General features: G+C 38.3%; 1 protein-coding gene across 1 annotated transcript in view; it reads right to left on the bottom strand.

Annotated features, from left to right (window-relative positions):
• Positions 1 to 15438, bottom strand: part of SMCHD1 (structural maintenance of chromosomes flexible hinge domain containing 1) — a 104959-nt gene that overhangs the window by 41086 nt on the left and 48435 nt on the right. Inside the window, 8 exon segments of the mRNA XM_070940990.1 lie at positions 2696 to 2796; positions 4081 to 4238; positions 8773 to 8852; positions 9185 to 9310; positions 9562 to 9729; positions 10655 to 10773; positions 11278 to 11366; positions 12160 to 12308. Of these exon segments, the coding sequence (XP_070797091.1) occupies positions 2696 to 2796; positions 4081 to 4238; positions 8773 to 8852; positions 9185 to 9310; positions 9562 to 9729; positions 10655 to 10773; positions 11278 to 11366; positions 12160 to 12308 (990 nt within the window).

Below are 15438 nucleotides of genomic sequence, written 5' to 3'. Positions count from 1 at the left end.
TGTTTGGACTAATGAAAACAACCGAAGAATCCATGCCTTTTCCATGAACATCGGAATATGCGTGGAAGAAAAAGGAGTGTTTTTTCTGTGTGGAACTAATGCATATTTGTGCATACCAACAAACTGGACTGGAACTTGTACATTGGCCCACCTTTTTCCTAAAATAGGTGTGGTCAGTGCAGAGCATGCTATTCCTGTTCCCCTTTTGGGACATGTCCAGAAGAGGGTCCCTATACTTATCCCACTGTTAGTGCTTATAGGCATGGGTACAGCTGTTGGGACAGGTATAGCCGGAATTACACACTCAGTAATTCAATTTAGACAAATCTCAGAAGAGCTACAAGGAAGTTTGAATCGGATCGCTGGTACTTTGATAGAGGTCCAAAATCAAATAGACTCCTTGGCAGCAGTGGTGTTACAAAACCGATGTGCCTTAGACCTCCTGACAGCAGAAAAAGGAGGAACATGTATATTTTTAGGTGAAGATTGTTGTTTCTACATGAACAAATCAGGTGTGGTCAGAGAAGGTGCTCGGGAGTTACAGGATAGGGCTTCCAAGATAAGTCAGAGGTTACAAGCTTCTGACATGTGGTTTTCTTGGGTGCCTGGGTCCGGCTGGATTAAGCAAATGATATTTTTGTTCATATGTGCCATTGCTGGTTTAGCATTCATTCCATGTGTCATACCACTCCTCAGACAATTGTCCATAAAAGCAGTAAAGGAACTTAAAGTTGAGAGGGAACTAGCTCTGACAGAACAATTTCTTAATCAACTTGGTTCCTACCCTATGGAAGGACCTACAGATCCTGCTGTAGATCCATATGTGGAAATGGGACCAATGGAAAGATGGAGAGAATCTTCCTAAGACTTAGAAGAATGGAAACAATCATATATAATCTTTTATATGCCTTTAATTCTTATATTTTGTTAGCATTTTTATATCATAGAGTTGTTTATTGGAACTTTTTATACTCAGTAGTTATACTTATAAGTAAGTTGTGAGAGTTTATGCTTAAGACAAACTCTCAGAGGGGGGAGTATGGTGGAACAGGTAACAAATAAAATAAAATAAATAAAAAACACAGGTCCAGTTAGATAGTCACTGAAGGGTCCCTCTTTGTTCTTAATATTGTAAGAGAGAAATTGCTTGTAATTATATTCAGAACACAGGATGCTTACTTCAAGGCCTCTCAGTTGTCACAGATAAGAACAGTCTACGTGATTTACACCTTGAGGTTAAAGTGACAGGGATGTCCACTTTGTTATTTCAACAAAAGATAACAGATATGCTTCAGTAATCTACAAAAAGAATTATGACTGTTTTGCAAAGAAATTCTGTAATGTCAATTAAAATTGATAAATGTATAGGACCATATGAACTGCTAACTTCAAAGGATCCTTTGTTTGAAACTGTATAAAACTGGAGTCTCAGGATCCTAACGGGGTTCAGATCTTGAGGTATCAATACCTATCTGATCCTTTTATTGCAATAAAATAATTAAACTGATTCTGTCTGCCCTAATTGGGATGTTTTCTTAATTCCTCATCTCCACAAAACATCTCTACAACAGAACTATAAAATGGAGGAAGAGATAGTTAAAGAAACAACGATTGCCTGGGCAAGGAATTTTGGGTACAATATAGAATTAGAAAAACGGCTAAAAATTTGGGAGAGAAACTACAAACTCACGATGGCCGGGCATATAAAGAAAACCTTTACAAAATGTTTTACAGGTGGCATTTGTCTCCAGCAAGATTGGCCAAAATGTATAAGAACAACTCCGCCAATTGTTGGAAATGCAACCAGACTTCAGGATCATACTACCACATGTGGTGGACATGTAAGAAAGCAAGGAGTTACTGGGAGAAAATTTATAAATGGCTAGAAATGATAACTGAGCAACATATTGAGTTCAAACCAGAAACATGCCTCTTAGGTATATTGTCGGAAAGTTATGACAAAGCAACCATCTACTTAGTGTTACATATATTGACTGCAGCTAGAATTACATATGCTAAATATTGGAAAAATGTGAACACCCCAATGGATGATGACATAATTAGGAAAATTTGGGATTGTGCAGAAATGGACAGATTAACTTTAAAAATTAAAGATAAAGAAGACTTGAAATATTACAGGACATCAAATAAATTTTAGGAATGGATATAGACAAGAGATAGAAATGAGAGGGAAGTTTATGAATGTCAGTACAACAAAGATATATAAAACTATGGATATAATATGGAAAAATTTGTAAATAAACTAATGTAAGTAGAAACTTAATTGAAGTTTTCTTTTGTTTCCTTTTGTCTTTGTTTTTGTTTTTGTTTGTTTGTATTGTTGCAATTACTGTTAACATAGTACAGTTACAGTTATTAGCATATATGTTAAGATTTATCATTGCTCTCTCTGGTTTTGCTTTATTTGCATTGTTATCCTGACATGGCACCATCTTTTCAATAAAGTACAATAAAATAATCATAATAAAAAAGATATTCATTCTGACACTGAAATGTCCTTTATGGAACCTGATCTACTACCGAACAAGGCATTACTGTGAAACATCTGGTATGATGGAAAAAATAACATAGTTATACATAAATTGATGGATAGGTTTAACCGGAACTCAATTTGCACACATATGTATAGTGTCTATCTGTTTATCTGTTGTACACATTGTTTCCTGTTACTTACATTTTCATCATTGCCTATTTCCTTGATTTTCATAGAAATCCTTCCTGGATTTATATTTTTAATATTGTTGCCATCTTCAGAAATAACACTAACCGTGAAATCTGCATGAGGAAGGAAAATACATTTTCACACATGTTGCTAAACTTAACTTCCAGATTAAAACTCTGAAGTAAAATATTCTAGTCACAAATACATGTCAAAGAATGTAGGAAACTGATAATGGTACTATAATGATGTATATTCCATAAAAATGCATCACTATATTCCCAGACATTTAATGACATCACATCATAGCCAAAGCCTCCAGTGCCATAACCCAGAATAGCAGTAGCACTTAGATTTATATACCACTTCACAGTGCTTTACAGCCCTCTCTAAGCGGTTTACAAAGTCAATGGTACCAAAGCATCCAGTGATTCCAATGCCATGGACCAATATGATAGAACAGATACTTTTTATAGCGAAGAGGAAGGAAAACGCAATAAGGTTTCAAGACTTATGTCAGCACTTTGACCAAAGCCAAACCATGAAGATGACTATCCATTTTGACTGGAACTATATTTTATTGATATAGGCTACAGTAATAAAATAAATAAATTCTGAAATAATATAATAAATAAAATAAATAAATGTAATAAAATAAATAAATGAGTAAATTCTTTTGGTTTGGAGATTAAGAACATTGAGGAGTATCTACAGAAGCAAATTGAATTGCTGAGCAACTGTCTCAGAATATTAAAATATTCTGAGACTAAAACTGAAAAGAGTAATAAGTTACTTCCAAAAAGTACTAATTATCTTTATTATAAAAAAGGCGAGAATAATCTCAATTTTGGTAGGATTACATTAATGGAATATGAAGGTATATTCCCAATGGGAGTATAATGTGAGAATAATTTGTATTCCGCCAGTCCACTAATGCAGCTTATCAATTGAAAAACAATATTCCTAATTCCTATAGATAACTGCTTTTCAGAGTTTGGAGTCTTAGATTTGGTATCAGATTATAAACTGTTCTTAGCTCTACTTCAATTTAGGTTTTGAAAATTATCACTTCTTTCCATGGGCTTACCCCCAATCTTTCAATCATACTCAATAAACTTTGTCTTGTGGAGCAGAAAAAAGGTTTTAAGCAGCCTAAATTAGATCTATTCATATGACACTTCAATGTAAAGGCATTTCGCACCAAAATATCAGCAGATTGCTATATTAAACTGTAGAGAAACAGCCATTTATAACCTAAAAATGACATCGATAGGGCAAACTATCTTTTAAAAGATAGCCAAAAATATTCTGTTGGAAAATAAGAAATAAAAGACAAGAAAAAGCATTCCAAGTTTCTAATGGTTATCATTAGAAAATAAAAAAAATGTTAAAGCACTCACCAGGAAAAGTGTTTCCAGCAGTGAAGATAGCATTCTCATCATATATAATATTTAAACATACAGGTTTCTCTGGGTCAGGCAAAACATTTATCTTGATCTCTGGACTGGTTAGTACATTCCTGATATACAAGGTCTTGAATTGCAAGGTGTACTCTCCTCTGAAATACAATAATAATTAAACATCAATATAGTTCTACTGAAGGCTCCAACATTTTAAATAGAAATATAGGAGTTCCAATATATAATAGTCTTTCACTTATACAACCATTTTTTTTACAACTGCCACAGTATCCCCATGGTCATGTGATCAAAATTTTGACATTTGGCAACTGGCATATATTTACAATGGTAAACGGCATCCAAATGACCTCTTTTCTTGGCATCTTGGCAGCCTTTGGTACCATTATTATTTATTGGTTAATCTTTAGTGAGATTCACAGCCTTTGAGGCTGGTTAATAGCTCAGCAGCTCGAGTCCTAACCAAGGACCTAGAAACTGTTAAGGTATCGTCGGAGGATGTAAGCTGTTCCGAGTAAGGTGGTTTTTTGTAGAGTCAAAATGTTCAAGTCCGGCAAATTTAGAATTTCTAAATAGTGGGGTAGCCCTTTGGGTATTGCTCCGAGGGCTCCAATTACAATCGGGACAACACACGATTTCTTTTTCCACAGTCGCTCAACTTCAATTTGTAAGTCCCGGTACTTTGTGATTTTTTCTTGCTGCTTATCTTCAATCCGTGCATCACCAGGTATTGCAATGTCAATGAACCATACTTTTTTCTTTTCAACTATTGTTATGTCAGGTGTGTTGTGGACCAAGTGCCTGTCAGTCTGAATCCTAAAGTCCCACAAGATCTTGAGTTTCTCATTCTCTAAAACTTTCTCAACCTGATGTTCCCAGTGGTTTTTGCTGTACTCAAATCCAAACTTCTGGCACAATTTCCAGTGAATGATTTTAGCAACACGGTCATGGCGTTGTAGGTAGTCAGTTTGTGAAATTTTGCTGCACCCACTGATCAGGTGGTCGACTGTCTCATCTTTCTCATTGCAGAGGCGGCATTTGCTGTTGGTGGTAACATGTTGAATTTTTGCCTTCATACAGTTTGTGGCTAGGGCTTGTTCTTGAGCTGCCAAAATAAAGCTTTCAGTTTCTTTTTTCAGTACTCCTGATCTTAACCAGTTCCAAGTTAGTTTCTGGTCAGCTTTGCCTTCAATACTTTTCAAGTTGTTGTTGTTGTTGTTGTTGTTGTTGTTGTTGTTGTTGTTGTTGTTGTTGTTGTTGTTATTATTATTATTATTATTATATTTATTGAATTTGAATACCGCCCTACTCCCGAAGGACTCAGGGCGGTGAACAGCCAAAAGATAAAACACATATAATACAAATGTAAAAAAACCATTAAAATACAATTAAATAAATTGGCCCAGAGAACAAAATTTAAAACACCCCACATTTACAAGACAAATTTAAAATTTAAAAAATTTAAAAACAGTTTAAAAGAGAGGCTAGGCCAGGCCGGCCTGCTGGAATAGGAATGTTTTGAGGGCACAGCGGAAAGCGTGCAGATCCGGGATCCTCCGTATCTCCGGGGGGAGCTCGTTCCAGATGGCGGGTGCCCCCACAGAGAAGGCTCTCCCCCTGGGGGCCACCAGTCGACACTGTTTGACCGACAGCACCCTAAGAAGCCCCTCTCTATGGGAGCGTACTGGTCGGTGAGAGGCTACTGGTGGCAGAACGCGGTCTCGTAGATACCCTGGTCCTAAGCCATGGAGCGCTCTAAAGGTGGTAACCAAACCTTGAAGTGCACCCAGAAGACCACCGGGAGCCAGTGCAGCTCGCGCAGGAGGGGGGTTACATGGGAGCGCATTCTGGATCAGCTGGAGCCTCCAGGTGCTCCTCAAGGGGAGCCTCATGTAAAGAGCATTGCACCAACCAGGAGGGACACGGATCCAATAAACATGTGGCAACATTCAGTCTACTCAGTATCCTGTCCACGTCTTCAGGAGTCACAGAGTCAAACTCTTCCCAGATAATATTCTCAAGACCTGCCTCCATCCTCCCCCCTGAATCTACCCCATCAGAGTCCAGCTGTTCCTGAATCTGAGCGATTTTATCATACAGATACTGTACAAAATCCTCGGCTCCCTCCAAGGGGTCCTCCCGCGCTTCCTGAAGGAGCAGGGAGCGGGTCACCCTAAACAGGGCGGCTGGGTGATTATCTGATGACGCAATAAGAGCAGAAAAATAAGTTACATTTTGCCGCTTTTATCGCCACTAGGTAAATCTTAATATGAGACCTTACCAGTGTTCGGTCAGATTCAGACCAGCTGGTCCTCCAACCGCTCTCCAGGTGTCTTTTCCGGCGCATCTCCCTCAGCTCCTCAGTAAACCAAGGAACCAAGCAAGATCGGCGCCGAGTCAGAGGCCGCAAAGGCATGACCTGATCCAAAGCTCCAGTGGCCGCCCTGTCCCAGGCGGCCACCAGGTCTTCGGTCGAGCCATGAGCCAGAGCCTCAGGAAACAGCCCAAGCTCCGTCTGGAACCGATCCGGGTCCATAAGGCGCCTGGGGCGGAACCACCTCATCGGTTCCGCCTCCCTGCAGCGGGGTGTAGCGGTTCAAAGGTCAAAGTGAAGGAGAGAATGATCCGACCACGACAAGGGTTCAGTCACTATATCCCCAATATTGAGTTCATTCAGCCACTGACCAGAGACAAAAACCAAGTCCAGAGTGTTTCCCCCCATGAGTAGGGCCATTCACTAACTGGGTCAGGTCCATAGCCGTCATGGAAGCCATGAATTCCCGCGCTGCCTCAGACGCTTCACCGACGGATGGCAGGTTAAAATCCCCCAGGCCGCTGCCATGTGGCGGGGAGCCAGGTACGTGATCAGCAAGCCCACCTGACCCCACTTCACCAGGAGGGACACACATCCGGCAATCTGAGGAACAGTGGCCTCCCTCAGTCCGAGACCTTCTTTTATAACAACCGCCACCCTCCCGCCCCTACCCTGTGACCTCGGTTGATGAAATGCGCGGAAACCAGGTGGGCACATTTCAACGAGGGGGACTACCCCCTCTTGGCCCAACCAGGTCTCCGTAATTCCTGCCAGATCCGCTTCCCCCTCCTGAACAAGATCACAAATGGGGGGGGGGCTTTATTTACTACGGATCTGGCATTGCATAACATCAGCCGAAGGTCCATGGTATCATTCTGGGCTGGATTCAGGCATTAGGGATAGGTGGCAGTATATTGTGCTGATTCTCCTCCTTTTTCCCTGGATGGAAAGCTCAAGCTCATGGTCTTTGCTTTGTGGGATTCCATGAGGTTTGGTACTTTCCTCTCTCCCATTTAACATCTACATAAAGCTGATGGGTCATTCATCACTATGGGGTAAGTGTCTTCATTACACTGATGATATTCAGCTTAACATCTCTGTCCATAATAAACTAAAATAAGTTGTTGATGTTGTCACTTGGTGACTGGAAGCTGGGAACAACAGCTTTCAGCTTAACTCTTAGCAAGACTGAGTGGCTTTGGGTTTTGGGGACTTCTGGTTCTAGGGATTTATCATGTCTTGTTCTTAATGAGGTGACACTGCCCCAAACAGACATTGTGTGCATTTTGGACATCCTCCTGAATTCCAGACTCCTGTTCAAAGAGGGATTTTATGCAGTTTTGTGTTGGGTGCCATTTGTAACCATTTCTTGGATCATGACGCATTGCTCTCAGTCACTCATTCACTGATTACCTCCCAAATATTACTGTCACGTGCTCTACATAAGTTTGCCTTTAAAGTGTGCTTCCAGGTGCAATTCAAGGTGCTGATGACTTATAAAGACCTATATGGCAAGGGACCAGAGTATCTGAGGAATTGCACCTCCAGTTATATCTACTTGTCCCATTGGATCTGGAGAAGAGGCATGTTACGGATCCTGTCTACTTTCATCTGACAGGAAGAGAGCATTTTCTATCTTGGTATCCACCCTTTGAAATGTCATTCCCCAGAATTTAGGTTGCCCCTCTACGCTATTGGCCTTTTTGAAAGCCCTAAAGATATGGCTGTGCTACCATGTCTGAGAGTCTGGTGGTAGTGGTGAGCCTCTTTAATAGTTATACTAAATTGGATGTATTGATATTTAACTACTGATTTTTGTACTGAATTGAATTTGTAATAGTGATTTTAGTATGATTATCTATTTTTATTGTTCTTGCTATTGATGTAAATATTATGAGCTGTATCATATCATTCCTATATATGTATACACACACACCATATATCATACCATTTAATTAATATTCCAAATTTTTAATTATTATAGGATATGATAGTTGATACATTAAATTAACATGACACAAATTTTAAAATATACAAAATCCACCTTTATGGTTTTCAAATGACCAACAAATTCAACCTGTTTATCTGGGCTTCACATCTGACATTTTGCAACATTTGCTTTTTAAACAAAATTTGTAATGTTTGCAGTCATCTGATTTTATTTCTTTGAATTTTGTTTTTCTTGTGTGTTTCATTGTTGGTATTGCTCCTGCTTATCTTTATTTCCCATTTATAGCACATGCACAATTAAGGATAATAATTTTTAAAGTAAATACATAAATTCCTATGCCTTCATAGCAGGACTTTAAATATATATTTTAAGCATATTCTGAATAATAGGAAGAATTTTAATCACTTACTTAGGAGCATGAATAGTAAGAACTCCAACGCTTGCTCTACCAGTTTCATCTGTTTTATACAGCATATTTGAAGGAAAAATCTGGAAAAAAATATTTCTTCTTATGACAAAATACTGATAAAGCTTACTAAATAACATTTTTTCATATATATTCTTGGCTTCCCAGTAAAATGCAATATTGTGGAGATGATTTATTATGAACATGTTCTATTGTTTTTTTCCTCTAGTTGTATTTTTGTATCGGTTTTATATATTTGATATGCTTAATTGACTGAAGTTTTATCTATCTATCCAGTCAAATAATTCCGCAGAAAAAAACAAGATGTCATGGGAAATAAGCTTTAGGACAATATATGGACAATCAATCTCTATGGTATAAGGAATTTGTAAAGGGAAGACCAAGTTTTACTTACCTGTATATTATTATGTTTTAAAAGTGTGATTTTGACATTAGGTTCAGCAGATGGATTATTCCACTGATCACAGAGCTGGATTGTAAGAGCCTTTGGTAATTGTTTGCCATTAATTACAGATATAGCCTAAAACAAAAGATTATTATTTGGAATTATGTAGAATATATAGCATGCATATACTATTTCATTAATTATTTGTGAATATAAATTCAAATTACATTTTTTGTTTCAGTTTTGTTTTATACCAGATAATAAATATGTCAAACTTTCAAGCATAATTAATAAACTCCTCAACCCTTAAAATTGTACAGATTCACAAAACCAATTGTTAGCATAGCATCATTTGGTTAGTATTATATCATATGGCATTGGCTTACCTTCTCTGGTTCTATCCAATCCAGAAGACCCAATTTAGCAGGAGGGCCAGCAATCAAACTTAACTTCCGGTAATGGGACAAATCATGCCAAGCAACGTGCAGTTCTTTAACTTCTGGTGGGCCTGGTTCAAACTTAATTCCTTTGATAGAAATAGTTTGTGTACTTTGCTATAAAAATATGTAATAAGAGATAAAGAAAACTTGTTAGGATTTTACGGGGGAAAATTAGTTGATTGTAAAAGCATAACAAGAATATTCATACTGCATATTTGATGCAAAGTGACTGAAATCAAATGCTAAATTTGGCCCAGGAATTTATGTGTGTTGACAAAAATTATAATCTGTTTCACAGAAATTTGGATCAAACTCCAGTGACAAATATATCATTTTATGTACAGTGATGTTTAGGAGTTTGGGAACCCTTTTAAATATTAAGTATTTCTACAGAAATATGACCTAAAATCTGACTGGTTTTCCACAAAGTCCTAAAAGTAGGTAAAGAGAACCCAATTAACACATTTGTTTATGAATAATAAAATAGTTTTCCTAGGACTGAAAAGGCATTCTAGCCATCTCTTAATATTCATGTAACTGTAACGGATTTACGACCACAAATAGGATTAAAACCTCTGTCATTTAGAGATGTGGTCATTAAGTGAGTCATCACATGATTAACTGAGTTGTCACACCAATTTTATGACCTTTATAGCTATTGTCTTTAAGTGAATCATAGTTGTTATGTGAATCCGGTTTTCCACCCATTGACTTTGCTTGTTGGAAGCTGGATGGGAAAGTTACAAATGATGACCACATGTTCCTCAGATACTGTAACTGTCATAAATGCACACTGACTGTCAATTGCCTGCATAATGATCACATACATGACTGCAGGGAAGCTGTGAGTTTAAGGAGCAGCTGCAAGATACTTTTTTTCAGTACTGTCATAACTTAGAATGGCTTCTAAATGAATGACTGGAGCTCAAGAACTTCTTGTAAGCTGCTTTAGCGATAGAGGTATAAACTCCTCTCCCTGCTTCTTTAAAGAAAAAAAAAATATTTAAATGGATATAATGTGGGATATTAAAAAAAATACCTGCCAAATAGTTTTCAAATCTGATTTATCCAGCCCATTCCCAGAAATCTTCAAGGCAGTCATACAAGATGATGTCAGGGACTGAATCCGATTTCCATGCTGATCGGTAATCATTATCTCTTTTATATATATAAAAAGTACAAGTTATAGAAATACTGTATAACATATTAGAGTTACAAAACAGATTAAAATATTACCATATTTATAATATGTTATAAACTACATTCTACATAAAGCTTAAAGCCCTCCTCGATGTTAAATACCACAGTAGTTCGATTTCATGCTTATTCAAGATCTGAAATGGGCTTCATGCTTTGAACTATGCAAGCAGAATATTCTATCACATAGCCTAAATGTAATAGAAGTCTAGAATCTTAGTCAACATGCCATTAATGCAAACCTAACAGCACTAAATCAAATCAGAATGTGGGGCCAAATGTAAATATAGATTTACTTTGCATAATATGGACAGATTGGAACTCAACTCCCTTTTGAGAGCTGAATGAATAAATAAAAGCCACATGACTGCAGCTGGTGAATATATCAAGCTGCTAAGGACTGCCATGGTTCTATCAAGGTGTCAGTTAAAAATGTTAAGATATAAAAATGTTACACATACATACCCATTTCACCTTGCAGCTTTTCACCCATTTTTATTATATTTGATCCTTTAATTTCACTTTTGATATGTTTTGGCTCATCAGCAACCGGTCTAGTGAAATACACAGTGAGAGGTTAATATACTTATTTTAAGGAAATAGTGGTAAATTTCATATTGTTCATACTTTGTATAGTTAATCTTTACTGAGATTCAGGCAGGGACATCTGCAGAAATGGAGTGGAGGGGGGGGGGAAATGACAGAACATGTGATATTGTAATGCAAACTCCACCCCTTGTATACGTTGCATATGACACTCTGCTACAAATACAAAAGGGCAGATCGTGCATTCTGTTATGATGCATGTTTTGTTATTTTGGCATCATTATGACAACATGCAGGTTTTGATCTTCTTCATCCCAAATAACTACAAACACTACAGTGGAGTAAATTACATACAAATGACAGGGCCAATCCATAATGCTGTTTATTTCTGTCAAAGTACCGCTTTTCCTCCTCCTGAAGTGATCTTGTGGCTCAAAAAGAGTCTGTGCTTCAAAAGTAGAACACACTCTTACTTATCAGACACAATCTTCTAGGTTACACTGAGTGTTCCCCTGAACACTGATCTTTCCCCTGGAAGACTGCAAAAGGGCAATCACACAATTGTAGAGGCAGTTGGCAACTGGTTGTAAATGTGAGCAGGCTGCCAACCACCCCAAATGTGGTGATGTGATCATAGTTGGGCAGATGTGACATTTATATATGTTAATATACAGCATGTCTTCTTAACATTCATACTGTACATCTGTATAAACAAAAGGTGGCAATAACAGTATTTGCCCAGCAGGAAAATCTACAGTATAAGCTTCATTACTGAAACATGATTGAAGAAAAAGTACAAACCTGACCACAAATGAACTTGCCAAAGACACGTGTTCATCACTAAACGTAAGCAGACAATAGCATTCATCTTTTACAGATGTTGGAACTTTCACATTAGGTAACAATCCTTTGATCAGTTGTTTGCTATTAAGCTTTGGAGTCCAGCTTATCTAAGATAAAAAAAAATACTTTGGATATTAGAAAAGTAACATTTTTCCTGTTCTTATGTTTTTTTAAAATTTTATTTAAAGATGGCGCCGCCAAAGGCTGCCTCAGTGAAATGCTCTCTAATGGTTTCTTACTCATGAGACCATCTGCTAAGAATTAAGCAACATTTCTTTAAGGAGCAACTTTCTGTGATCTCTCTCTCTCTCTCTCTCTCTCTCTCTCTCTCTCTCTCTCTCTCTCTCTCTCTCTCTCTCACACACACACACACACACACACACACACACACAGTCTTTACAAATGCGGAGGAGATTTTAACACAGGAAGAAGCAATTTCCCCAGAGCTATGGATTACCAAGAAAATGTAACAGAGGAAACAGAGACGAAGTAAAAGGGCGGGAATTTTAAACAAGCTAAGAAATAGGGGAAATAGAACTGCTCTGCCTTCAATCTTCCTGACAAATATACTCTCACTTGCTAACAAGATGGATGAAATACTCCTTTTAAACAGATGCAACTCTGATTTTCACAGCGCAGCTGCCCTATGCTTTATTGAAACCTGGTTACATGATGATATTGATGACAACAGCATGCAAATTTCAGATACATAGAGCAGACAGAATTGCAGAATCATCAGATAAAAAGAAGAGAGTAGGCTTATATCAACAACAGCTGGTCTCAGGATATAACTATAATATATAAATTCTGTGCTGAAACTTAGTCTCTTTACTTATCAACTGTAAACCATTTTACTGTCCACGCGAGTTCTCCTCATTTCTACTAACTGCTGTTTATGTCCCTCCACAAGCCTGTGTAAACAAGGCATTACGAACTCTAGCTGACCAGATTATGAAGGCTGAAGCCAAATACCCTGATTCACTGGCCATTATTATGGGAGATCTAAACAAAACAAACTTAAGGAAAGACCTACCAAAATATTTTCAGCATGTCAATTGTCCCACTAGAGGCAAGAATACTTTAGACCATTGCTACACAACACTAAAAGATCTTACCGGTCCTTACCACGAGTAGCTGTGAGACACTCTGATCATTGCATGATTCACCTTGTACCTGCTTACAGGCAAAGACTTAAAACCACAAAACCAACAATTAAATCAGTGAGGACCTAGACTGAGGAGGCAAAGTTAAAGCTATAGGCCTGCCTTGACTGCACTGATTGGAATAACTTAGATGAACTCACAGAGACTGTAACATCATATGTCAGCTTCTGTGAAAACCTAGTGTACCGACCAGGAACTTGCGAATATACAGTAACAACAAATCTTGGTTCACAGCTAAACTTAAGCAGCTACGTCGTTCCAAAGAGGAAGCCTACAGAAAAGGTGATAAAATGCTGTACATCAGGCCAGAAATGTATTAACAAGGGAGATCAGAGCAGCAAAAAGAAGCTACTCTGAAAGGCTAAAGAATCAATTCTCAACAAATGAACCAGCAAACATATGGAAAACTCTTAAAAGTATCACCAATTATGGCAAACCTCCTTCCCAGGCTGAAGGAAATCAACAACTGGCAGATGACCCGAACATGTTTTACTGCAGATTTGAAAGGAAACTACAGCCACCTATCTCCACAACCCCCATCTCAGACACACTAACAATAGCCAAGCCGCCTACAACTGACCCCATTCCATTGAGTTCACAACCCCTAGTGATCACAAAAAAGGAAGTGCAAGACCTATTTCACAGACAAAAGCCAGGGAAAGCTCCAGGCCCAGACAAGATAACTCTTTCTTGCTTAAAAATCTGTGCTGACCAATTGGCCCCCATTTTCACCCACATCTTCAATAGCTGGAGATATGCTATGTTCCTTCTTGCTTCAAATGCTCTACTATCATCCCAGTGCCGAAGAAGCCCACCATCAAGAAACTGAACGACTACAGACCAGTTGCTCTAACATCTGTAATTATGAAAACCTTTGAAAGGCTAGTGCTGTCTCACTTGAAAACCATCACGGATCCGCTGTTAAACCCTTTGCAATTTGCATACCAAGCAAATAGACCAACAGATGATGCTGTTAATATGGCTCTGCACCTCATCCTACAACATCTTGAATCTCCAAAGATCTACGCAAGGGTCCTCTTTGCAGACTTTAGTTCAGCATTCAATACCATCATTCCGGACACACTTCTAACTAACCTAAATCAGCTACAGTACCTGAACACACTTGCAAGTGGATCATAAGCGTCCTAAGAAATAGGAAGAGGCAGGTGAAGCTAAACAGAATCACATCAGATACTGTACAATTAACACAGGGGGCCCACAAGGCTGTGTGCTCTGTCCACTTCTCTTCTCTCTATATACCAATGACTGCATCTCAAATGATCCATCTGTTAAACTACTGAAGTTCGCAGATAACACAACAGTGATCGGTCTCATTCGAGACAATGATGAATCCGCATACAGACAGGAGATTGAACAACTAACCTCATGGTGTGACCAGAACAATCTGGAACTGAACACACTCAAAACTGTAGAAATAGTGGTGAACTTTAGGAGAAACCCTCCCATACTACCACCTCTTACAATACTAGACAATACAGTATCAACAATAGAGACCTTCATTTCACCATTAGTGAAATGCTCTCTAATGGTTTCTTACTCATGAGACCATCTGCTAAGAATTAAGCAACGTTTCTTTAAGGAGCAACTCTCTCTCTCTCTCTCTCTCTCTCTCTCTCTCTCTCTCTCTCTCTCTCTCACACACACACACACACACACACACACACACACACACACACACACCGTCTTTACAAATGTGGAGGAGATTTTAACACAGGAAGAAGCAATTTCCCCAGAGCTATGGATTACCAAGAAAACGTAATGGAGGAAACAGAGACAAAGTAAAAGGGCGGGAATTTTAAACAAGCTAAGAAATAAAGGAAATAGAACTGCTCTGCCTTCGATCTTCCTGACAAATATACTCTCACTTGCTAACAAGATGGATGAAATACTCCTTTTAAACAGATGCAACTCTGATTTTCACAGCGCAGCTGCCCTATGCTTTATTGAAACCTGGTTACATGATGATATTGATGACAACAGCATGCAAATTCCAGACTGCATCTCAAATGATCCATCTGTTAAACTACTGAAGTTCGCAGATAACACAACAGTG

This window comes from Pituophis catenifer, unplaced genomic scaffold (assembly GCF_029215685.1).
Source record: "Pituophis catenifer annectens isolate HBS135680 unplaced genomic scaffold, rPitCat1.0.hap2 SCAF_3, whole genome shotgun sequence".
Classification (NCBI taxonomy): domain Eukaryota; kingdom Metazoa; phylum Chordata; class Lepidosauria; order Squamata; family Colubridae; genus Pituophis; species Pituophis catenifer.
Note: the sequence above shows the minus strand (reverse complement) of the source record. Positions and strands in the feature narration are given on the sequence as shown.